The sequence below is a fragment of the Eulemur rufifrons genome, chromosome 16 (genome assembly GCF_041146395.1).
Source record: "Eulemur rufifrons isolate Redbay chromosome 16, OSU_ERuf_1, whole genome shotgun sequence".
Classification (NCBI taxonomy): domain Eukaryota; kingdom Metazoa; phylum Chordata; class Mammalia; order Primates; family Lemuridae; genus Eulemur; species Eulemur rufifrons.
The window spans coordinates 38,260,525-38,285,074 of NC_090998.1; the positions used below are offsets into that span (position 1 = coordinate 38,260,525).

At 48.9% G+C, this 24,550-nt stretch overlaps 2 protein-coding genes across 2 annotated transcripts; both read right to left on the reverse strand.

The window, feature by feature from the left end:
* Nucleotides 1–1,879: 1,879 nt before the first annotated feature.
* RHEBL1 (RHEB like 1) lies at nucleotides 1,880–18,461 on the reverse strand. Its single transcript, XM_069490618.1, has 9 exons — nucleotides 18,400–18,461; nucleotides 4,969–5,057; nucleotides 4,297–4,368; nucleotides 3,682–3,749; nucleotides 3,327–3,409; nucleotides 3,180–3,236; nucleotides 2,930–2,977; nucleotides 2,508–2,589; nucleotides 1,880–2,349 (listed from the first exon to the last, which is right to left on the reverse strand). The coding sequence occupies exons 2-9, from the start codon at nucleotides 5,018–5,020 to the stop codon at nucleotides 2,260–2,262; spliced, it is 552 nt and encodes a 183-aa protein (XP_069346719.1). The 5' UTR covers nucleotides 5,021–5,057; nucleotides 18,400–18,461; the 3' UTR covers nucleotides 1,880–2,259.
* A 1,033-nt stretch (nucleotides 18,462–19,494) lies between these two features.
* Nucleotides 19,495–23,703, reverse strand: DHH (desert hedgehog signaling molecule). The gene is made up of 3 exons (XM_069491281.1): nucleotides 23,401–23,703; nucleotides 20,401–20,662; nucleotides 19,495–20,120 (listed from the first exon to the last, which is right to left on the reverse strand). The coding sequence occupies exons 1-3, from the start codon at nucleotides 23,701–23,703 to the stop codon at nucleotides 19,495–19,497; spliced, it is 1,191 nt and encodes a 396-aa protein (XP_069347382.1).
* Between the last annotated feature and the right edge of the window lie 847 nt (nucleotides 23,704–24,550).

Sequence of the window (24,550 nt, forward strand, 5' to 3'; positions counted from 1 at the left end):
ATCGAATATGATAACCATTAATCACATGTAGCTATTGAGAACTTTGAAATGTAGGTAATGCAACTGAGGAACTAACTTTTTAACTAAACTTAAATAGCCATATGGTGACTAGTTGATTCCATTTTGGACAGTGCAGGAGAACTTCATCCCTACTGGCCAGGCTCATAGGAGAGATCAGAACTAGGCATATCCTCTGCTAGCCACACACTGGCATCATGTTCTCTGCACTGACCATTCAGGTCTGTTTCATCAAAAACTCCAGCAGTGATCCCACACCTGTCCCAATTAATATGATAAGTTAACCAAGAGACAGAAGTTGGAAAATGGAAGGTCCCTCCCTACTCTGTGTACCCAGAGGCAGAGAGAGGCAGACCCTCACCAGAAAGACCTCCAGTAGTAAACACAGCCACATTTCTTAAGGGCTTGTTATGTATGATGAATTGTAACATGTTACCTCATTTAATTCTCACCTCAACCTAGATTTAACCACACTTCATAAATGAGAAACTGAGGCTCAGAGAGATTAAGTGACTGCCCAAAGTCACACAACTACGTAGAAGAGCTATTAACCAACTATTAACCACCATTCTTTACTGTCCCCAGGCCTTGAGATCACTTGAGAAACTTCTAGAAAACCCCAGACTTCATGAAAATGGCATTGGGAAGGTAGGCCCCTGTAATGAGTATCCCAGATCAGATGTGCAAAATGACTTAATTATAATATAAGGAGACAGGGTGGTGACAGCCGTGAAGAACATCCTAAGATACTGAGATTGCTCTTTGGAGTACGTTTCTTCCAACAGCCCTTATTTCTTTTTAGATTCTAGATCAGAAAAGCAAAAGCAGCTGGCAGGACTTTTGAAAATCAGCATGACAAACCATATCTCAACTGTAAGCCTGGAGTCAGGCATTGACAAAGTTACAATTAAAAATTGCACCTAGATTGTGTCCATCCTTCCCAACTAAGTGCATTAACCGGGTGCCTCAGGGTCCCCCAGTTGGCAGGAGAGGTCTATACTCTCTCTCCCTGTGAAGATACTATACTACACAGATAATATTTTCAAGTCTTTGGAGGAGGTATTAGACCAGTTAGGCTCTTGGGCTGGTGGGGAAGGGGAATCAAGAAAAGTAGGGGCAAAATGGGACCAAACCTTCCTAGTTGAAATACCAATCCTACTAGAGGCAGTAGGTCAATAAGGAATGACAGAAGCAATGGCCTTTGACACCTAAAAAAGCACAATTCTAAGGGTTTGAAAGGTACAAAAAGATCACCAAAGGTATGCAAAGAGCAAAGAATGTCCATTTTAATGAAAGACGTTGGGGACGTCGTGGACAAAGGGACTGATATGCAACAGGGGCATTATTTCTTACTTTACTCCTCAACTCTCTTGAGAAGTCAAAATCTTCACAACATTTTAGTATCTGCCTCTATACTGCTTCTCAATTCTTATGTCATTAGGAATGAGGGGCTTCCTTCCTCCTCTCCAAACCAATTACCCTCTTTCTGAGCTCCAACAAATGCCAAGGCCCCAGGAATATAGCTAGGTCAGCATGTAGCAGCTGGCCACTAGAGGGTGGTGTTTCTGTAGTTAAAGCAATCTTGAGAGGCTACAAACTTGGGAGTGGCAGCCAACTGGACTCAGCATAGGGGGAACCCAGCAGAATAGAAAGGTGGGAAGGCAAGCGTTAAGACTTAGGATAATGGTCCTTAATTAAGTGAGGAGTAAGGAATAGAAACAACATAGGAGGAAAGATTCCCCAAAGACCACAGTTATCACTCATTCCTTAGAAAAGAAGATATTGGCCCTGAGCTCTCCCCAGATACAGGGAAGTCAACAACGAAAGATTTCTCAGTTTATTTGCATATATACATTGTCACCCCAGAAGCCAGCTCTACTTCAGGAGTCCCCAGCTCCCCTTTCCCAGCCAACACCCAAAACCTACACAGGAGGAAGGGCCCTGGATAAAAAATGCCCAGGACTCATATCCCAATCCCACAGGTTCCAACATAACTCATTTAGCAAAACCAGAGGGCTAGAGGCCAGTGCCCATGAGACATCCTTGCCCCTTTGTAAACATTGACATCCAGGCCACTGAAGCCTGGGGAAAGTGTGCAAACATGAGGATACCACACTGTGTGCCCAGAGGGCCAGTAACACAGCTGGCAACCATGCCCATGCAGTCCTGAGGGCATGCCCCCCACTGGAGCCTGGCGAGTGCCAGGGGCAGAAACAAGGCAGTTATCCTACACCCAAGGGCTCACATGAGATGGCAGCGACGCTCTTGCCCATAGGAATTCTCCACACGCGCAATCTCCTGGATGACTCTGGTGAAGATGTCTTGAGTCAGCTACAAAGGATAGGGATTTGGGGCAAAAGTCAGTTCAGTGCCAATACCATCCAGCTCTGGGGTAAACATCCCACTTCCCCAACATCCCCACCACCAAGCAGTGCTATGAGAAAAACACTGCCACTCCCCACCACCCTCCTAATCTTCAGGCCCAGGACCTGATTGTCTCGAGCAGATGACTCCATAAATGTCGCACCCCAGGACTCTGCCAGCTTCTTCCCTTCAATTGCCTGTACCTCTCTGGAAGCAAATTTATGATATGTAAAGACGGAGGAAAGATGTCTCCAAGCGCTCTGCAAAATCTTTAAAATCTAGACTTCTGATCCATCCCACTTCCCCAAGGTTTGGGAGGAGGGTTGGGAAGGAGGAAAATATAAGTAAACAAAGGAACAATCGATGAATCTAGGCTAAGACTGAGGCTTGAAATATGAAATTGTGGCTTTTGAGATAGAAACTCTCAAGTCAGAGATGAAGAGAGGTGAAACAACTTGTTTGCATCACTGGCAGAGCCAGGACAAGAGCCTGACTGATTCTAGTCCAGCTCACTTCCCTTTGCCCTGAGTGGCATGGATTTACATACCTGTCCGGAGAGAGATCTGCCTTGTTCCCCACTAGCACCACCGGCAGCCTGTGAGGAAACAGCAGTTACTATAGGATCCCCCCCTCTCTCATTTCCCATATTACCCAACTCCTTCACGTCAAAGCTGGACAACTCATCAGACCAGGCAGGATCTATGTCCCAGCCTCCCTCTAATTTGGACAATTCTCCCCTCTCCTCTCTCCCACCCCCTCATGCCCACACTATGTCTCTATTCCCCAGGGCCATTTACCGAGTTTTCCCGTGGCCTTCGTGTAACTTTTGGTACAGACTCCCAATGACTTGGAAGCTTCAAACACAAGAAATGGAGCTATAACCTTAGTTCTGAGACAGTCCTCAGGTCCTCCCAAGTCCCCCACTCACAACCTTGGTCACTTACCTATGCAGAGAGGTGACAGAATACACAAGCACATAACCATGGACCCCAATGATGAATGAATAGGGCAGAATGCTGTACTCATCCTAACAAGAAACAGAAACATCAATACCTAGATCCATACTACTCAGATGACAAAGGTTGTCAGGATATACAGGTGACCCTCCCTGGGGCACTCCCTACTACAGTCTCTTCTATTCAACAAGTACTTATGGAGCAGCTCCAATAAGCCCTATACACTATTAGCAACTAAAATGCTTTTTTTTTACTATTACTGTACAAACCAGCCACAGAGACTACAAGGCTTCATCTCCTAGGGCTGAACTGCCACATTTAGATACACTACCCCAACTGGTACCTGCCCTGCTGTGTCCACCAGGTGTAGGTGAAACTCATCTTTGCCAAGAGTCACTATCTTGCTGTAAGCTGAAAAGAAAAGAAAACTTGACTGTGAGGTGCTTTGTAGGGCCAGCAATGTATGCCCCCTTACATTCTATTTTTTCTTTAAGAGATGGAGACAGCTTCTCACTGTGTTGCCCAAGGCTAGAGTGCAGGGGCTATTCACAGGCTAGATCATAGCGCACTACAGCCTCACTCCTGGGCTCAAGCTATTCTCCCACTTCAGCCTACCCAGCAGCTGGAACTACAGGGGGGTGCCACAACCCAGCTGCCCCCTTACATTCTTAATCCCCAGGGGATGACATAGATAGACCAGGTCCAAGGAGTTCTCCAGGTAACCAGACAGACATGCTAGGGTTTATTGTCTACATCTATACTATCCTGGATTCAGTATCTTGGAAAATCCACATCCTAGGCACTCATAGAAAAGATTGCTAGAGAAGAGATTAATTAGACTTAACGTCTAAATAAATCAGCCCCTTGGCACCAAGGAAATCCCATATTATGAAGTTGGGTGGGGCACCCAAACTCTCCCAGTCCCATCCCCAGCACACCAGGGGAGAAGTCTACTCACTATTCTCCACTGTAGGATCGTAGCCTTCCAAGAACTTGCCTTCCACAAATTGATGTGCCAAAGATGTCTTCCCTGTGGGGAGCAGTGGTAGTTGTAGCCATATCCACCACCAACATTAGCATCCTCTGTTCTTTCAGACTGTGACCCAGGACCAAAAGGGGACCCCAAATTGGCACCCTAACCTGTGAGTGCCCAAGCAATACTTTCCCTTGGCCCACTCTCAACCTCTTTTTCCCAGGTCTCTGCACTTTGGCTACCAGATGCATTCAGAAGCCCCCAAGAAATCTTTTCCGCCACTTTTCCTCACCCCACCCTCGGGAAGATCCAGGATTCCCTAAAATCAAGTCCTATCTGCTCCAGGATACCTACAACTATTTGCCCCACGCACACCCTGCCCCCATCTTCAAATCCTGACCCCACCCTACCTCCAGAGTAATGCTGGGGACCCCTCGGAGGTTCCCAAAGCCAAATCCACATTAACCCTTACGTGCTCCCGCTTCCTGCAGACCTCCACACACTACCAGCCTTTCTTCCTCCACCCTTCCAATCCTCGCTCTACACCCGCGTTCTTACGATGCCACCATTCCTCCCTAGGTCGCGTTCGCGCGGCAGCGCGCCTCTCTGACCACAAAGCCACTGTGCATCCGTGCGCTCGGCAGGGCGGAGACTCACCTACAGAGCGGTATCCAAGGATGACCACCTTCCTGTAGCGGACCAGCGGCATGGCAGGAGCCCGCCCCAGAGGCTTGCAGAACTGCGGGCTGAGATACCCGAAGAAGAAGAGGTCAGGGTGCAGGAAGGCGCAGCAACCGGTGCAGGAAAGTCGCTCACCCCGAAGCTGCTAGGGGCAAGCTAGAGGGAAACCAAAACAAGCGCCGCGCCCGGAGCGGGCCACGTGATCACAACACAGCACGTCTAAGGCTAGGGAGCCGGGCGCCGGGGGAACTACAGTGCCGCGCCGCTCAGGGCTCCGCCCCCCGGGCCGTACGCCATTGGTCTATTAGAATGGGTAAGGGCGGGGCCGCCGGCAGGAGGGAAGGATGGGCCTCACGTGGAGCGGGAGCGCTGGGAGCTGCGCGTGCGCAGACTGGAGTCGGTTCATTCATAAAGAAAAAGAAAGGAACCCGGGGTCCTAGAGGTGTTTGCGCATTTGCAGCCTAGCAGAAGTAGCTGCGAAGAATGGTGGACGGAAAATGCCGGTTGTGTTTAGGCTGGAGTTTCAGGTCAAAAGATTCTAGGCCTCCCTTTTGCAAGGTTTCTGGGATCCCTGGATAGGAAAAGAAGGTAGATTTCAATATATTCCCTCTGCTTCCCCTAGCCTTCAGCCCCAGACCTTTTGTTCAAGCATCTAACCTCGGAACTGCAATTCTTGTGCTTGGGAAAATTGCTAGAATTTGTGACCAGGTAGTCCGAGGTTTCGTAATCATCATCATCATCATAATCAATGAATTCATTTATTCAATAAATATTTACTGAGCCTGTATGAAACATGTTTCAGGCGTTGCTCCAGCTTTGAGGATAGGGCAATGAACATGACAAACAAGGTCCCTGCTCTCAGGAAGCTTAAAATTTGTTGTGGGAAAAACAAACATATTGATAGGGAAATATCAGATAGTGTTAAGTGCTATAAAAGGTGGCGTGATGAGAAATGACCACTTTAGATTAGTGGTGCTTTCTCTTAGAGGAAGCCCAATCTAAACTGAGATCTGAATGACAATAAGGAACAAACTAGCAGAAGATTCAGAAAGAATCCATCCAGGCTAAGACGCTAAGATGGAAATAAATTTGGTAAATTCTGGGCAGTGGGGAGAGATAGTTAGCCTAAAGCAGGTGAAGTCTAAGAGAATGGCAGAGGCCAGGCTACACAAAGGAATATGGGCTGATTCTAAGTACCTGAAGATGTTTAAACTGGGGCATGACATGATCTGAATCGTTTTCCTAAAAGATCTCCTGGGCTGTGGAGAATGGATTGGAGTTTGGGGGGAACAGGAGCAAGAGGGAGATCAGCTAGGAGACTATTACTTGTAGTCCAGATGAGAGATGAGAGTGGCTTGACTAGAGTGGTAGTGATGAATGAAGTAGAGAAATCAGGATATGTTTTGAAGCTGGGGTCAAGCTGACTTGCAATAGCATTGGATATAGGAGGTAAGAGAGGCGGAGGAAAAAAAGGAAGGAAAATACCTGCATTTTTAGAGACTCCTACTATGTGCCCGGCGCATTTTATTATCTCATTTAATATTCACAACAGCCCTAAGTTTTATAATTGGTATTATTCATTTATTCATCAGCAAATATTTATTAAACAGGAACCATGTCCTGGGTACCTTTCTAGGTGCTGGGAATAGAGCAGCAAACAGCACACACAAGGTCTTTGCTCACAAAGAGCAAGTATTCTTTTGGGAGAAGACTAACAATCAACAAATAAACAACAAATAAGTTATAATAAAAAAGTAATAACTGCAATGGGAAATAAAATCAGAAATTAGTGGGCTAGAGAGTAACACACACAGCTCTCTCTCTCTGTGATTGCCAGTAACTCTCTCCCCTCACCCTTCAGGCCTACAGTGGTAACAGCCTCTCTGTCACTCACCATGGGGTACTGCTCTACACATTTACACATTTGTTTTTTTGTTTTGTTTTGTTTTTGTGACAGAGTTTCCCTCTGTTGACCAGGCTAGAGTGCTGTGGCTTCAGCCTAGCTCATAGCAACCTCAAACTCTTGGGCTCAAGCGATTCTCCTGCCTCAAGTAGCTGGGACTACAGGCACGTGTCACCATGCCCAGCTAATTTTTTCCATTTTTTAGTAGAGATGGGGTCTCGCTCTTGCTCAGGCTGGTGTTGAACTCATGAGCTCAAGAGATCCTCCCACCTCGGCCTCCCAGAGTGCTAGGATTACAGGCGTGAGCCACCAAGCCCAGCATGGATTTAATAAAGAGACTACAAAGGTGTGGGCAGGGGCTGGGTGTGGTGGCTCACGCTCAAGGTTAGGAGACGAGCCTGAGCAGGATCAAGACCCTCGTCTCTACTAAAAATAGAAAGAAATTAGCTGGACAACTAAAAATATATAGAAAAAATTAGCCGGGCATGGTGGCACATGCCTGTGGTCCAGCTACTTGGAAGGCTGAGGCAGGAGGATAGCTTGAGCCCAGGTGTTTGAGGTTGCTGTGAGCTATGATGACGCCACCACACTCTAGCGGGGGCAACAGAACAAGATCCTGTCTCAAAAAAAAAAAAAGGAAGGCAAAAGACAAAAGAGAAAGTGATTAGAAATAAATGTAAAACCTGCACATTTTAGGACCAATGTTTGTTTATTAAATATTTGTTCATTAAATGTCAATCACTTTTAAAAGTAATGCATAAATGGTTACTTTGTAAAGATCACAGGTATGTGAAGATCACAAATATATGATCAAATAAAGGAAGTAAACTATACTGATGTTGGGTAAATGGACTTGAAATAATATTTCTAGCGACAGCATCATACATTGCTGTCTCAAACAACTGAGATAAAATAAAGATAAAATGTTCCCAAAAAGCTGTTTTAAGTACCCTGTAAAAAGTGAAAGCATTTTTTGTTGTTGTTGTTGTTGTTGAGACAGAGTCTTGCTTTGTTGCCCGGGCTAGAGTGAGTGCCGTGGCGTCAGTCTAGCTCACAGCAACCTCAGACTTCTGGGCTTAAGAGATCCTACTGCCTCAGCCTCCCGAGTAGCTGGGACTACAGGCATGCGCCACCATGCCCGGCTAATTTTTTTTTCTATATATATTTTAGTTGGTCAGATAATTTCTTTCTAATTTTAGTAGAGACGGGGTCTTGCTCTTGCTCAGGCTGGTCTCGAACTCCTGACCTCGAGTGATCCACCCGCCTCGGCCTCCCAGAGTGCTAGGATTACAGGCGTGAGCCACCGCGCCCGGCCAAGTGAAAGCATCTTTACTACATCTGCATCTAGATCATATTGCATCTCTTTTCTAATGGATTCCATTGCACAGGTCTTCAGGGCTTTTTGGTTTTCCACTGTTACTGGTTCACCTCCCTGCTGATGTATCAGTTATTTATTGTTGCATAACTTGGTGGCTTGAAACAACAACAATGTATTTTTCTGAGGATTTTATGGGTTGAATTGGTGTTTCTTCTGTTGACTCTCCTGGACTCACTCATGTATCTACAGTCAGTGGAAGATCCACTGGAAATTGAAGGTCTAACAGGACCTCACTTATGTCTGGGGCCTTGGTGCTGAGTATTGCCTGGGCCTCTCACTCTCTGCGTGTATCTCATCATTCAGTGGTCCAGCTTCTTTACATGGTGGCAGAAACACCCAAGAGGGCAAAGATAGAAGCTGTATGGCTTCTTGAGGCCTTAGGCTCTGGAACTCATCCAGCATGACTTCTGCCACATGTTATTAGCTGAAGCAAATTACAAAACTAGCCCGGATTCAAGGCCCAGGGAAATAGACTCCATTTCTTGGTGACAGGAACTACAAAATAATGTGGTTATATTTTTCAATTTGTCACAGAGTAGATTTATTATGGCAAGAATTCCAAGCTGGAATTTTCCATTTACCTGGCCCCCAGGTTTCCACAGCTGCAGTTGAGCCTTCAAATCCATCCTCACCACCCACACCACCTTGGAGCACTCTGATTGTGCCTTCAGGGTAGACAAGGAGGCCATATATGGCATCTGTCATAGAAGTTGAGTGCCCAGTCTACACTAACCTGAACTTTCTGATATTCGGTCTGTTGTTGTAGTAACTTGGATATTAAGAACATATTTGGATGTAGCTGGGTATGGTGGCTCATGCCTATGATCCCAGCTACTTGGGAGGCTGAGGCAAGATCACCTTGAGGCCAGGAGTTCGAGCCAGCCTGGGCAACATAGAGATACTCCACCTCTAAAAAAAAAAAAAAAAGAAGAAGAAAAAAAGAACATATTTGGCTACAGTAACAGAAAAATCAACTTACAATAGCTTAAAAAAAACAGGGATTTATTTTTCTCATGTAACAAAGCTGGAGGTAAGTGGCATTAGTCTAGTTGCTCCATAATGTCAAATCTGACATTTCTACAGTTCTCTTGACCCTTTCATTATGTTTGTCACCCCATGGTCACAAGATGATTTCACCTTCAAGTATTACATCTAAGTTCCAAAAGAGGCTCTAGTGATCATAAAGGCACTTATATTGAAAATGAATATTTTCATATCAATATCAGAGTTTGAATAAAACTATTCTTGCAATGTAAGAATAGAAAAGCAGCAAAATAGCAGTAATCTATTATATTATAGGACATGTACTTTTAAATATGTGCAGTACATGGAAGTTAATACATTACATATTATAAATTAGACATTTGATTATTTAATTCCTAAAAGTGTGTTCAAGCAAGTTGGCCAAACAACACCTTTTCTTTTCTTTCTTTCTTCCTTTTTTTGAGACACTGTTGCCTGTGCTACAATGCTGTGGCGTCAGCCTAGCTCACAGTAACCTCAAACCCCTGGACTCAAGCAATCCTTCTGCCTCAGCCTCCCCAGTAGCTAGGACTACATAGGCACAAACCACCATGCCTGGCTAATTTTTCTACTTTTAGTAGAGATGCGGTCTCATTCTTGCTCAGGCTGGGCTGGAACTCCTGACCTCAAGGGATCCTCCCACCTCGGCCTCCCAGAGTGCTAGGATTACAGGCATGAGCCACCGCGTCAACCAATACCTTTTGTTTTGTATCTTCTAATTAGGAAAATGAATGATCATTCAGTTGATGATCAAAAGCATCAAATTTTTAAAAATAATATGCAGATATAGAGTTAAGATAAAATGCAAACATGTTATGTTTCTTAGGTTTAAATTAGCTGATAAGGCCAGGCACAGTGATCACAACTGTAAACCCAGCACTTCGGGAGACCAAGGCAGGAGGATGATTTGAGGTCAGGAGTTTAGGACTAGCCTGGACAACATAGCAAGATCCTATCTCTACAAAAATATTTTTAAGGCTAGCCAGTGGTGGCTCGTGCCTGTAATCTTAGCACTCTGGGAAGCCGAGGTGGGAGGATCGCTTGAGGTTAGGAGTTTAAGACCAGCCTGAGCAAGGGTGATACCCCATCTCTACAAAAAATAGAAAAATTAGCTGAGCGTGGTGGCACATGCCTTTAGTCTCAGCTACATGGGAGGCTGAAGCTGGAGGATCACTTGAGCCCAGGAATTTGAGGATTCAGTGAGCTATGAATCCTCCCACTACACTCCAGCCTGGGTGACAGAGCAAGACCCTGCCTCCAAAAAAAAAAAAAGTAAAGGAAAACAAAGAAATTAGCTAGTAAGTTACTTTGGGTGCTCCCTGTCACTTTCTAATCTGAAGATCTTTCTCTAAAGACCCAAACCTTAGGGATATGGTTCTTACTAACCTCTCCACCCTGCACTCTCCTCCTGGAAGGCCGTCCTTTATAGATTGCGTTAACATCCTCTGGTTCCTAGATAGGTTTAGCTAATACGAAACATTGGCCAGAGACTTGAGAGTAGAGGACAGAAGGTTGGAATGTTTATTTCCCTAGTCTCTGCTGGGCCACCTCTTGATAGTGGCTATGATCCTCTACCAGAGGCCACAGATCCTATTGGATGGCACTCTCCTTCAGCTACCACTGCAGTTACAGTTCTCTCTGGGTCTTAAAACCCTTTCTTCCTTCAGGCCTAGGGGTGGTAATGGTTCCCCACAGATGGCCAGACTCAAAGCTTCACCACTCTTGTTGTACCCCTTCACCCTACCCACACCTTTTTGAATAGCTCTTTTATTACATTCTCAATTCCCCATTTGAGTGTGCCATTTGTTTCTTCCAAGGACTCTGAATGATACACCTCTGAATGATATAGTAAGGGAAACTACTGAGTAAAAGATTAGAAGGCAAATTTACATTGTCTCATCACAGTAGAAGCAACTATAATAGAAGCAATAAATAATAATATGGGTGGTAAGGGACTATAGAAACAGTCATGAAAATAATACAAGGTTTGGGGAAAAAAACTGCAATAAGCAGTGAAATTTTTGCTGCTTCTTTTGGGGGCAGGTCAGTACCACCGGGAGAGCTGTGCTTTGTAAGGATCACACTGGTGGCCCTATGGAGGAGGATGTGCTGAGAGAGGGGTTGGGGTTGGAGGCAGGAAACCCTAATAGGAAGCCAATACCCAGGAGGGGTAAGATGAGGGCCTGGACTAGGCTAGTAACAGAGAGTGTGGTGAGGACTCATACAAAGGGCACAGCAAATAGAAGTTATGATGTTGGTGACCTTGGTAAAGGGGACAAAGTGAAGGAAGATGGCAATTTCATTTAAAGAATTAGAAGACATGAAAAGAAGAGCAGGAATTCTTTAGTGGGGGTATGGGGGACATTGAATAATTGGATTCAGTTTTGACATGTGGATTTGGGGGCACCTGCCAGATATTCACATGTTTATGGACCAGTTAAGGACGTATCTCTACCTACTTCCCCCAAAATAAGCAGGATACATGTGCAGGCATCCTCTCTGTACATATGTTCCCTATGTCTGGTTCTCCTCTCACTCGTATATACTCCTACCCTTGACTTCTGCCAGCATGGAGTTTGATAAATACCAACCTATCCAGGAAGATGGGAAGTTCTTAGATCCTCTAATGCTGTGGTCCCCAACCCCCAGGCTGCAGCCCATTCAGGTCAGTGGCCTGTTAGGAAACAGGCAGTGCATCACTGCCTGAGCTCTACAGCCCCACACCCCAGGACAGTGGGAAAATTGTCTTCCCTGAAACCGGTCCCTGGTGCCAAAAAGTTGGGGACCATTGCTCTAATGGGCTTTTCTCCATCCAGGGACCACAACCAGTAATTTAAAAAATAATTGAACCATGACCTGTTGAAGCTGGAAGAATCTCATAAATATTTTCTAGAATTGTCCTTTCTTTCCATCTCCATTGCCACCTCTTTATCTCAGCCAACATCATCTCTCATCTGCATGCCTGCATGATCTTTTCATTGGGCTCTTCCCTGAACCAGGTAGCCCCCTTCTAATCCATTCTCCACTCAGCAGTTAGAGTAATCTATTTAAAACACAAATTTAACCAGACCATTCCTCCAAGCTAAGAATCTAATTAAATTAATTTAATCCACTAAAATGATTACCTATTTCTCTTGAAAAATATCAAAATCCTTAGTATAGCACAATGCCTATGAGTATTTGCAGAGGCTTAATAAATATTTGTTGAAGGAAGGGAGTCAAGTCTCTGGATCTGGGAAGAATTGCTTTGTCCCTTCCTGAGTTAAATCTCAGGGTACCTCCCTACTTCTAGCTTCTTGAAAGCACCTAATTCTAGCCTCTGGCATCTCAAAGTGATTCTCTCAAGGCCATACAGCTGCTGAATAAGAACCAAATAGAATATATAGCCCTATTGTTTTTAACTGTAGAGTCACAGTTAAATGAGAGGCAATCAGTTTAAAAGTGACAACCACTGGCACGATGCTTGATCCTCCCCAGACACTCCCACCAATAGTTTCTAGGCCTTGGTATAGTCTATCAAGGATAAAGGAAATTCATCAGGGCAGAGTGGCTCACTCTTGTGATCCCAGCACTTTGGGATGCCCAGGCAAGAGGATCTACTTGAGCCCAGGGGTTCAGGGTTACAGTGAACTAAGATTGCACCACTGCACTCCAGCCTGGGCAACAACAGAGTGAGACCCTCTCTGGGAGAGAAAAAAAGATGAAGGAAATTCACCTCCCCTTCATCTTTAGACAATACTAACAGTTATTAAAAATCAAACAATTGAAGGCCGGGCGCGGTGGCTCACGCCTGTAATCCTAGCACTCTAGGAGGCTGAGGCGGGTGGATCATTTAAGCTCAGGAGTTCGAGACCAGCCTGAGCAAGAGCGAGACCCCACCTCTACTAAAAATAGAAAGAAATGATCTGGATAGCTAAAAATATATGTAGAAAAAATTAGCCGGGCATGGTGGTGCATGCCTGTAGTCCCAGCCACTTGGGAAGCTGAGGCAGAAGGATCGCTTGAGCCCAGGTGTTTGAGGTTGCTGTGAGCTAGGCTGATGCCATGGCACTCTAGCCTGGGCAACAGAGTGAGGCTCTGTCTCAAACAACAACAACAAAAAAATAATCAAACAATTCAAAGAATATTCCATCCTAGTCAGTTTATTGAAAGGTAAAGAGAGTGAGGGAAAGGAGGCTATGGGTGAGAGAGAGAGAGACCCACACTCTCCTTTCTGTAGTGGTCCCAAAGTGCTTTGGGCCAGCTGCCTCCAAGAGAAGAAGGTGGGTAACAGGCTCTTGCTCAGTTAGGGAAGAGATCTGTGATATCTATTCTCAAAGATTCTACAAGATACTATAGACTAGCCAGGGACTAGAACAAGGATGGGATGTGTATAGAGGAAATGGATTAATCCCAGCTCAAATGTTGGGTGGAATCCCAGCTGCTGCAGCTGCTGAGGGCTTAACCAGCTGTTCCCTGGGCAGCTGCAATGCTCTGCCCAGGCCTGGCTCTCAGGGTGACAGCTCTGTCTCAGCTTGTGGCCATCAGCTCCAAGCTAAGCCAAGGCTCTGCTAAAGGGATCACTGGAAAGTAAAAGGGAATAGCAGAGAAAGAGTCCTTAGTTCCAAGGACTTCTGTTTGGACACCATGTGGTTTGAAATAAGACAACTGTGTTCTTAGGTTATGTGGTCCCAAGAAGAGAAGTTGAGGGACAGTTTAGGTTTAGGTTTCTGAGAGAAACAGAGCTCAGGCTGAAGGTATCACCTTCAACTCTGTTCCTATCCTATCCTGCTCCAGTTTCCCTACGCTGCCCCCCACTATCTGCTCCCACAGGATGCTCTGTGTGGGAGTGGGAGCATTTTCTACTTGTGGTTAAAACTACAGCATGAACACTCAGATGCTCAGATGAGGACAAATCTACATAGGGATAAGGATAAACACTATCTAAAAAGCCCTGTCCAATTGTCAATTCCTTTTTTAAAATCTAAGTTTGATTATTCCTCTTGGTAGGATTATTCCTCTGTTTCAAATCCCACAATTGCTTTTCGTATTTAGGACAAAATCCAAAATCCTTAAAGCAGATCACATCTCTCCCTGGCTACACTGAACTTGTTGATGCTCCTCAGATGCATCTTACTCTTGCTCCCCAACCCCAGGCCTTTGCTTGTGCTTTTTCCTCTGCTTGGACAACTCACACCCATCTTCCAGGTCTCAGCACAAGTGTCACTTCTCATCTCTTTGACCACACTCGACAACCTTCTAATCACTTATGCCTGTCTTGCCAGATGAACTGTAAGAGCCATGAAGGGAAGGGATTATGTCCGTGCCTGCCTTTATTGTCCTGTCTCCACCACACACCACAATACCTGATGTATAGTAGGCACTCAGTAAACCTTATTGAATGGAAGATAACCCCCTCTCAGAGAGATGTTCCTTTGTATGAATCAAACAAGTCACCTACAGAGACAATAACGGGGGCGGGGGTTGAATGTGCTAATTGGCCACAAAACCCCTCATAGGGAAATAGACCTCAACCAGCTTTCTTTCCCATGGCAGCTGTCTCAATCTCCCAGCCAGAGAGGAAAGCTTCCTCTGACGTAGCACAGACCACAAAAGCACAGTCAAAAATAAACATGTCAAGTTTGTGCTGATTATTTTCACTAAGGTCTTACCATTGGCCTCTTCCTGCTTCAAACATTTCTGGAAGTTTGTATCAGTGTGCTAAGGATGCCATAACAAAATACCACAGATTGGGTGGTTTGAACAATAGAAATTAATTTTCTCACAGTTCCAGAGGCTAAAAGTCCAAGATCAAGGTTCTAGCTGATTTGACTTCTGGTAAGAGTTCTCCTCCTGGCTTGCAGACAGCCACCTTCTCCCAATGTCCTCATATAGCCTTTCCTCAGTTCATGTGCACGGGGTGGGGAGTAGAGCATGAGCACTCCAGTGTCTCTTCTTATAAGGGCACTAACCCTATAGGATCAGGGCCTTACCCTTACGACTTCATTTAACCTTAATTACTTCCTCAGAGGCCCCATCTTCAAATGCAGCCACCCTGGAGGTTAGGCTTCAATAGATGAATGGGGGAGGGGAACACAAACATTTGGTCCATAACGAAGCTCCATGCCCCCTCTCCTTGTCTAGTCCAAAAAGAGCTAAGAATCTTCTTATGCTTTCTGCATTGGTGTACTAGCCTGCCATGGCTTCCTGCCAGAAACCTATACCAATATATGTATTTCCTTAACCCGATGGCTAGATAGCTTCAGTTAGGAAGGCCAGCTGTCTAGTCAGGAGGAAAAAGAGCCAATGAAAATGAGAGAGAAATAACTGTCAGAAAGCTAGGAGGACTTTGTAGTGACTCAATGAAAGGACTGAACAAGAGTGAAAAACAACTTAAGGCCCCACATGATGCAGCCCCATCCATCAAAACAGTCTTATTTCTCATGACTCCTGCTCCATTTCCTTGCTTACCGGCCGTGATAACTTGGGCAAGTGACTTAAGCCTCTCTTTCCCTCAGTTTCCTCATCTGTAATACCATCTGAGAGGGTTATTGTGAGGATTAAATGAATGCTCCCAATGTGCCAGAACAGGGCTTGGCATATATTGACATTAAGTTCTCAGTAACCATTAGCTACATATTGTTACACTCCCCAGTCTCCTGCTCTAAATAGGTTGCACATCTTCATCCCAGATTCCAAGTTCTTGCTCATGATGTTCCTTCTGCCTGGAATGCCCTTTCTAGTCTCCTCCGCCTACACATGCTTCAACATCCTAGTCAGGCTCTCCTTCCTTCACAAGGCCTTCTCTGTACTAATATGGCATTTACTGCCAGTTCAACTCATCCCAATTAAGTAACAATGTTGCTTTGGCTGTTACATATTTTATGCATTTATATCTACTTCTCCAGGAAAGAAGCTGTTTCTTAACCTTTTGTGTTTTTCAGTGCCTAATACAGTGCTACACTGTAGATGTTCAGTAAATCCTGCTAGAAGAAAGGAAAGGAATAAAAGAAAGACCGGATTCTGGGCAATAAAAAGGTCCCCTCAACCTTTAAGGGGTGGTTCTCAACTCTGATTTCTCAGTATGCAGAGAGATCTTGCCAGGGTTATCACACAATGCTCCTTAAATTCTCAAAACAAGATTACCTTTAATTATACTTTAGTTCTAAAACAAACCCAAATCTGTCACACACCATCTTCTGAAGAAAGGAGATTTATCAAATCAAACAATCACAGGTGTGACACAACCCCAGAAAGTTTGCACTGATAATGCTTTTGGTGGAGTGATGAGAAGAGAAGCAGTCAGAGAACAAAAAGCAGCAAAGGCAGCAAGAAATGGCCAAAGAACAGAGAACATTTACTGAGTGCCTATTGGGGACAATCCTTGTCCATGATCCTGCCAGAGAAGTGTCATTATCCCCAGATCTATGTGACTTCCAAGCCATGCTCTTTCCCTCATCCTCATTGCCTATTTTGTTGATGAGAAGAGCTGCTGCAGTTGGAAGCTGTTGCATGGCCAAGTGAATATGCCCACGTGCTTCATGGAGATGGTGCACTTTGCTGCTTGAGAGCAAGTTATGAATTTCTTTTAGAGAGCTAGGAGGGACCTCAAGGGAACAAGGATAAGAAGAGATGGAAGTGGGGGTGGGGGCAAGAGGTGAGCCTCAGGCCTAAGGAAGTTACCCACAGGATGTAGTTTAAGGAAAATCAGAGTTCTCCTTTTCCCCAACTTACTAAGTTGGGGAAGTTGTCCCTGGACAACTTATTAAAGTGTTTGGAGTCGCCATTATGGTTTTATGATTAAAGGCTTTATTTTCAGCAGGCCTTTAAGATACATGCATTATCTGGGAAGGACAGTAGCAAAACCAAGGAGCCCATCAATGCAGGAAGGCTAATTAGTTTATCAGATTAGTCATCATCTGGGGCGACATAATAGGAAGGTACTAGGATCTGATAGAAGGAAACAAGAGGTCTGGATAGAAAGTAGGAAAGATCCAAGCTTGGAGTGTGTTTCTGAGACCAGGAAAAGAGGGGGTGGCAACAGGCACCTGGTGTGGATTGAAGCCAATGTTGGGTAGAAGGACACTAAAGGCAAACTTAGCCTCACTTCCAAATACTGCCTTTACCAAACACTACCTGGAACCCTATTGTGCTTTCAGCTCCTTGACTACTGAACTCAAGGGTCACAGGGTGAAGGACGTGAGGAGGCAACTTCGATGTGCAAGGAAGTCTGGACTACCATAGGTATACTACTATACCTCCAGCTTCTGGGAGCCACAGAACTAAGGCATGACGGATGTAAAAGTGCCATGGTCTGGAAGGGCTTTCCCAAAAAAGCAGGTGGCTCCTTGCCAGCTCCTAACACGTGTGGCCCAGCCCTGGCAGGTTAACAAGGCCCACCACCTCTTCCCTCCCGGGAGAGACTCGTTTGCGCAGGTCCAGTACCCCTATCCATGTAGCATAATTTTGTGGTCCCCAAACTCCGGGCCATGGCCTGGTACCGGTCCGTGGCCTGTTAGGACCCCGGCCGCATCACCGCCTGAGCTCCGCCCCCGCCCCGTCAGTCCGTGGAAAAATTGTCTTCCATGAAACTTAAGCACCTAGCCACACAGCAGGAGGTGAGCCGCTCCCCATAGCACGCATCTCCGCCTGAGCCGCCCCTCCTCCCCTCGACGTGCGTGGAAAAATTGTCTTTCACGAAATCGGTCAACCGCTGGTAACCACTTTCCTTGCATCTAGGTGAGAACCATATGCGTGCGCCTAAATTCTCCTGGAGGCCACCAGAGGGCGGTGTATAGCAGGGAGCGCACGGCTGCTACAGGCAAGGGCGGGCTCCCTGCGGTACCAACAACCCCCGACTCTCCTCCCCTCTCGCCCCCCACCGCCCTAGACACTCCCCTTCCCGAGCAGCCCAACTTCCTCCGAGCTTGCATTTGTAACTCAGGGGCACCTGTCTGAATTCCAAGTATCTACTGTGTTGGAACCCAAAGGTTCCCAAAACACCCAGGCCAGGGAAGCAGAGCCGGTGATAACGGCAGAGGGAGGAGGAGGGGCGACAGGGGAAGCCAGTAGAATGAACAACGGGGCGGACAATCGGGAGGGGAGCTCGGGTTGCAATACTTACGTATGTACCCTTGCTTGGGAGCCTATTTATTTCCCCCACATACACCCAGGCTTGAACCCTTCTCTCTGCGCAGCCCTTCGGTAAGGAAAGGTTCCAGCACCACCCCCCTTCCTTTCTTTAGGCCACGAGTGTGTGGGAACTGTAAATTATTAGCCAGAATTCCTGTGGGTCATCAGTAGGCCCAGTGACATTCCAGAAACAAACATCCACCTGATCCAGACGCTGCCACCAGGGTAAGACGTGGGCCAGGCTGATTTCATGGCCTTGAGGGTGGGGCCAGGACTGCTGGCTAACAATAGGAGACTGAGATGATTTAAGTACAGTACCCATAGCGGCCTGAGCCCTCCGTGGAGCTCTTATAAACAGAGAAGGGATGTGCACCGGCTTTCCTCCTCCCTGACAACCCTGAACCTTCCAGTCTGTACGCAAGCTCAGGGCGGAATGCTGGTCCTCTCTGGATGGGAGGTGGAACCACTCCCACCCCAAGGGCATGACTCTTCTGGTCTCCGTTGCTGATGGATTGGGATGTCCCCTTTGAAAGGAGGAAAAGGATCCAGAAGACTCTTCTGAGAAAGGAGGGAGGAGCCAAAAGTAAGGTGTTGGCTCAGGTTGGTCCCCTTTCCCACCCTCTCTGGAGGTGAATCACCCTCTGGATGGAGGTGTTTTCCAATAAGCTCCTGTGAGCCTTCCCTTTATTAGCCCACCAGGAAAACGTCAGACATCAGATTGGCTGGCTGTGTCAGACGGTGTTAACGGCATGCCCCAGCCCCTCACCTTGGCAAGCTGGGCAAGCAGCTCATTATATTACAATTTATAAATAGAAAATAAAATTATTGGGTGGGGTTGTGGCACTGGGGAAGAGGCTATATAGTCCTTGTCAAGGAGTGCCCACCATCATCCCCACCTACCTAGGACCGAGAACACCTCCTCTCAGTTCGAAGTTTCCCCTAAACCAGACAGTTCCCATAGAGCCCCATTTTTCTCCCTATCCCTCCCTCCCTCTCCCAGTCAGCATCGTCTACTGCCCGCAACCCCAGATCTCAGCCAGCATGCCCCGTTTCGTTGGGCGCCTCAAGGTTTCTATGCCTGGGGCGCTCAGCCCAGCAGCTCCTCCGCCAAGCGATAGAGGAGCCGAGAGTACCAATGCATGCCAGTCGGCTGGACAGCCCCGCCAGGGAGCAAAGCCCCCAGCGCATGCAGCAGGCGCAAAGGAGCAAAGGCGCGGTGCGCCCACTGGTGACTCTCTAGAACCGCGTAGCATGAGGCCAGAACATCGTTGACCAGCAGCGTCCCGTGTGCAGTGAGCGGCGCGAACACGCCCACGGCTTCCTCACGTGCCACGCGGGCCACGCGCGCCGGCCGAAGCGCATCCCCGCCTGGCGCCAGCACCGAATCCCCAGCGCGTAGCCGGCGCGCAAACACCGGTGCAAAGTCGCCTGGAGCAGGCGCCGGCCCTCGAGCGGCAAACACCAGGTGCCAGGGAGTGAGCAACAGTTTGCGCGGGGGCCACTCGGTCTCTACAGCCACAAACGAGGCCCGGCGCTGCAAGTCCCGGTCCAGAAAGAGCAGGACTGGCGTGGGCACCACCCGGCCTGCCGCATCTGCCGCCAGCACCCAGTCTCCGCGGTGCAGTTCCCGCAGCCCCTTCCGCTCGCCGCTCCGCAGGCGTACAGTGGCATTTCCCGGAAAGCAGCCGCCCGCCCGTACTGCCAGTGAGTTATCTGTAGGGAACAACCACAGGGGAGATTGAATCGAAACCAGCGGTTCCAGAATGTTGGTACAGATTCTCAAAGATGTGAGTCAAGCCCAGGACAGACCTCACCAGTCCTGCACAATGCGATTTCCCATTAATGTGGCCCCAACCTGGGTAGGAATGGAAGACTGGTTTACAACATTAACGCCCACTTGGTCTCCCCTAGGGTGGCAACAGGGCTACTGCAGACTCAGTTTCCTGGAGGGAGCCCCTTTTGGGCAGACCTTACCACCCGCCCCCTACTGTACCAGCTTTGACCGACACGTGGACGTGGTTGCGGGACTCGTAGTAGACCCAGTCGAAGCCGGCTTCCACTGCTAGGCGCGCTAGCAACCCATACTTATTGCGGTCGCGGTCGGACGTGGTGATGTCTAAGGCACGGCCTTCGTAGTGGAGTGAGTCCTGAGCGTGGTGGCCGTCCTCGTCCCAGCCCTCGGTCACGCGTAGGCGCACTCCGGGCCACATGTTCATCACTGCGATAGCCAGCGCATTCACCCGCTCCTTACAACGCTGGCGGGGAATAAAGAAGTCAGTCTCCCCACCACGACTACCACCACCATCGGGGCAAAAGGGACCTTGATAGGAGGGTTGATTCTTCTTTGTTATCTGAGCCCTACTCCTCTCCCTCCCAACATTTGAGTGCCATGGGGAAGTGAGAATCGGAATAGGTGTAGTCGCCAATCTGCCCTCTCTTCCCAGGGTGCCGTTGGAGAACTGTGGGGTCACCTCTGAGGTTGAGAGGGGACACCTAGCTAGCGCTTTCCCCATTTTTAATAACCGCCCCCCACCCCTAATGGTTCTGGGACCTCGACTTATCCTGGGAGAGGGCCAGAGTTGAGAGAGCGGTTGGAAGCGTGGTCCTTGGTGTGTGTGGGGGCGGGGGGTGGCTTCTGGAGAGCAGCCCCAGTTTGAGCCTGGCCCCCGCCCCAGGCCCCGGCTGCCCTCCCTCCGCCTGATTCATCTTTTGTTTCATGGCCTTCCCTGGCACTGGGCATCGCTTCCTTCCTTCCTTCCTCCTCCTCCTTTCGGCCCCTAGCATTAACCCCTTCGTGATCTGGGTACCCCCCATAGAGGTGCCCAAGAGGAGCCGTGCGGGATCAAGGCTACTGGAAAAAGGGTTGGGGTGGCGGGGGCTGCGCGAAGTACAATGGCTATTCTCCGGGATGACTTAACCGAGCGAGAATCCCGGGCCGAGGCCGGGGACGCGCCGGGAGAAGCGGACTCAGCAGCTCCAGCCACAAAGGCGCTTTTCAGCCGCCCCGGCTCAGGGAGAGGAAAGGGCAGAAAGCCGCGCCCCCCATCCCTGCTCCCGCCCGCTAGGTCCCCTCCCCCAGCGCGGCCAGTCCTCCCAGTTCCAGCTAAGGCTCTCTCCATCTCTGTTCCAGATGCAGCCCAGAAAGGCGTGGGAGTAGCACCTGAGGATAACGGGAGCTGCCCATGCGCGGATCTGGGGGGCCCCCTGCAGGGTGGGAGTGGAGAGAAGGAAAAGCAGCAGCGGCTGGAAGCCTGCACCCGGGGGAGTGAGACCACGGTTATCTTGGCCGCTCCAGTCTGGGAGCTGGAGACCTTGGCTCACACCATAGCACGAACACCGCGGGAGGAGGAACCGAGAGGACAGCTTCCTTTTCTTCTTCCCCCTCACACCTCTCACCTCGGACTTGGTTTTCTCCTAACTGCCAGAGGGACACTTCCCCCTTGCCCTTCTTCTCTGGTCGTCTCCACCTCCGCAGGATTGGGGGGTGGGGGGGGGGGGAAGGAGGCAGAACAGGAAAAGTGGTAGCTCCTTCCAACTTCTTGTCGTTTTGTCCCCTAAGGAGGCCCTGAGGCCCTGACCTGCGGGGGCAGCAGCCCAGTGCAAAGCCAACTCAATGGAGGCCTTTTGCAGCCAGGGTGTGGGAGATAAGCAGTGCTGAGGGGGTTCCCAGGCCTGTCAGAGCCCCTCCTGAGCCTGTCCCTTGTTCCGCCCCCTCTGCTGCAGGTGGCAGCCAGAGGAAAGAGCCACTATGTTCCATGACCAAGGAGGAAGGAAGGAATGTCCCCTTCCCAAACTCTGGTAGCAGTAAGGCTTCAGGGCAGGAGCAAAAAGGAATTCTTTCTCCCCTAAACAGGTTTTCCTAACAAAAGTAACCTGGAAAACTATGATGATTAATCAGAGGAAATCCGTACCCCTCCCTCTCTCCCCACCTCCCCACTCCATACACAATTAGGTGGTGTAATGGAAAGTATATTGGGCTTAGAATCAGGAGTCCTGAATTCTAGTCCCAGCCATGCCACTAATTAGTTGTGAGACTTTGATTAAATTGCTTTTCCTCCTGGGAAAAGCCCAGCTCTCAGATGTAAAATGGGGGTGGAGTTGGGTGGAGGAATGTGACCTCCAAGTTTTCTTTCAGTTCTAACATTCAAGATCACTGGCCAGAGGTGGTCCTTCTCTTTCAAGGCATCGCTAACCTCACCCTCAGTTGTTTCAGTTCCAGACTACAGCAGATACTCAATGATGGTTGTTGAATTTATTTAATTCTTTAAATTCCAAGGAAAGCTCCTCAGCTAAACTGAGCTTAGGGGACCTGGGAGTCCTCTGATTCTCAGGTGGGCCCATCTGTTCTCATTGAGGACTGCTTTTTACCCCAGGACTGTCCTGTAGACCCTAGAATAGCCCTATCCTAGTTCTAGGACACCTTTCCTGTACCAAAGACAATTCCTGCCCAGCCCTTCCTCAGGTAGATGGTCTGATGACCTGACCCTTGGCCACCCCTTTCCCAGCCCCCTTCAGTTTCTTCTGTCTTTGGCCCACCACAGAGCTTTTCCACAATCAGGTCAGGAGCCAGGCTAAAGGTAGACCCTTCTGTCTGCTGCCTAGCTAGCTCCTGGCCCCCAGCTCACCCCAGCCCTTCCTGCCTGGCTGGGTGGCTGACCCCCGGTCCACGCCTCAGCCATTTCCCGTCTCGCCTGCCGCCATCCTCCCCTCCTTTCCCCGCCCTGGCTGCCTCTCCCAGCTTCACTCTCACTAGTCAGTCCCTCCTCCCCCTCTCCATCCCAGCTTCTCCCAGTTGGGATCCTTCCTAACCACTCTGTCCCGCCAGCAGGTTCCCCCACCTTTTTTTGGAGGGAGGTGACAGGGCAGGGGCGGGGAGGTGTTTCTTTAAGACTAAGGTCTCTGTAGATGGAGCCCATCTCACTCTCCTGGGCTACCATAGGAAAACCAAGGAGTTGGCGGTGCCCTGGCGCAGGTGGGGAGAAGCTCTCCTTACCTCGGTCATCAGGCGGTCGGCGCCACTGTTCTCCTCATCCTTGAAGATGATGTCTGGGTTGTAGTTGGGCACGAGGTCCCGGAAGCGCTCGGAGCCCCTTGCCACCCTCCCCTCGGCCGGCCCACTGGCGCCCAGGGTCCGCTCGGGCACACTGGGGACAAATTGCTTGTAGAGCAGCGGCACGAGCTGCTTGCGCACGTAGCGGCGCCGGCCAACCGGCCCTCGGCCTGGCCCGCAGCTCTGGGCCGGCAGCGCCAGAAGTGCCAAGCAGCACAGCGGCAGCAGACTGGCCGGCAGCGCCATGGGTACAACGGATTGGGGCCAAAAGGGAGCGTTCTTGTCCTCACTAACTCGTCTGTCAGTTGGGCATCTCCACGGGCACCAGAAAGGCGCAGCAGGCAGAGCTGCCCCCAGAGTGCCCTAGAGCTCTCGTGGCTCTGCGCACCTGGCTGCTGCTAGCTCTGCCCACATGTCCCCAGGGGGTCTGGAACCTGCTACTGACGGACCATTATAGCAGGAAAAGGGGTCGTGGGTGAGTGCCAGCCCAGCCCTTCTCTGCTGCCCTGGTCTGGTGCTGTCAGAACGCCCGGACTCCGCCTTAAGTGGCCCCTGGCCCCGCCCCCCGCCCATCTCCCAGGACCGTCCCGCCCCCTCCCACCCGGGCGGGGGATCTAGCAGGTTACTGCTGGTCCTTTTCACGACGAAAGTATGTCCCATCCTGGAAATGAGGCAGGCACCTGCCTAGTTAATCCTTGTAGCTTTACAGTCCTTGGCTGCCCGAATAAGCATCCTTCTACCTCCAAGCCTAAACTTGGAACCAAACCACTCTCCCTCTGTTACTTGAATTGGATCTTTGCTCTTCCAAAGCCTACCCTGGCAGGCCATGCCCTCTGCTGTCATCCAGGAAGTGTGGGTTCCAATTTCTGCCCAAGGCCAGCCAAGCCTTTTGAAACACAACTAGAGCCTCCCTTCTCTGTGATTCTCCCCAAACCTCCCCCGCTCTCATCTCTCCTCACACTCACTAGCAACCAGGACTGGGAGGTGTGGATAGCAGGGGTCCATTTTCCCTGGTAACTTTACAGCCCTCCACTGGGAACTTCCTCAGACCAAGGGACAAGATTGGTACTTATAGTGCGGATTAGGATGTCCA

Coding starts and splice junctions, on each gene's coding strand:
- RHEBL1 (XM_069490618.1), bottom strand. CDS start 5,020: ATGCCGCTGGTCCGCTACAGGAAGGTGGTCATCCTTGGATACCGCTCT. Junction 4,369..4,968: donor CCTTGGATACCGCTCTGTAG/GTGAGTCTCCGC, acceptor TGCTCCCCACAG/GGAAGACATCTTTGGCACAT. Junction 3,237..3,326: donor TCTGTCACCTCTCTGCATAG/GTAAGTGACCAA, acceptor TTGTGTTTGAAG/CTTCCAAGTCATTGGGAGTC.
- DHH (XM_069491281.1), bottom strand. CDS start 23,703: ATGGCGCTGCCGGCCAGTCTGCTGCCGCTGTGCTGCTTGGCACTTCTG. Junction 20,663..23,400: donor CCGACCGCCTGATGACCGAG/GTAAGGAGAGCT, acceptor ATTCCCCGCCAG/CGTTGTAAGGAGCGGGTGAA. Junction 20,121..20,400: donor CCACGTGTCGGTCAAAGCTG/GTACAGTAGGGG, acceptor TGTTCCCTACAG/ATAACTCACTGGCAGTACGG.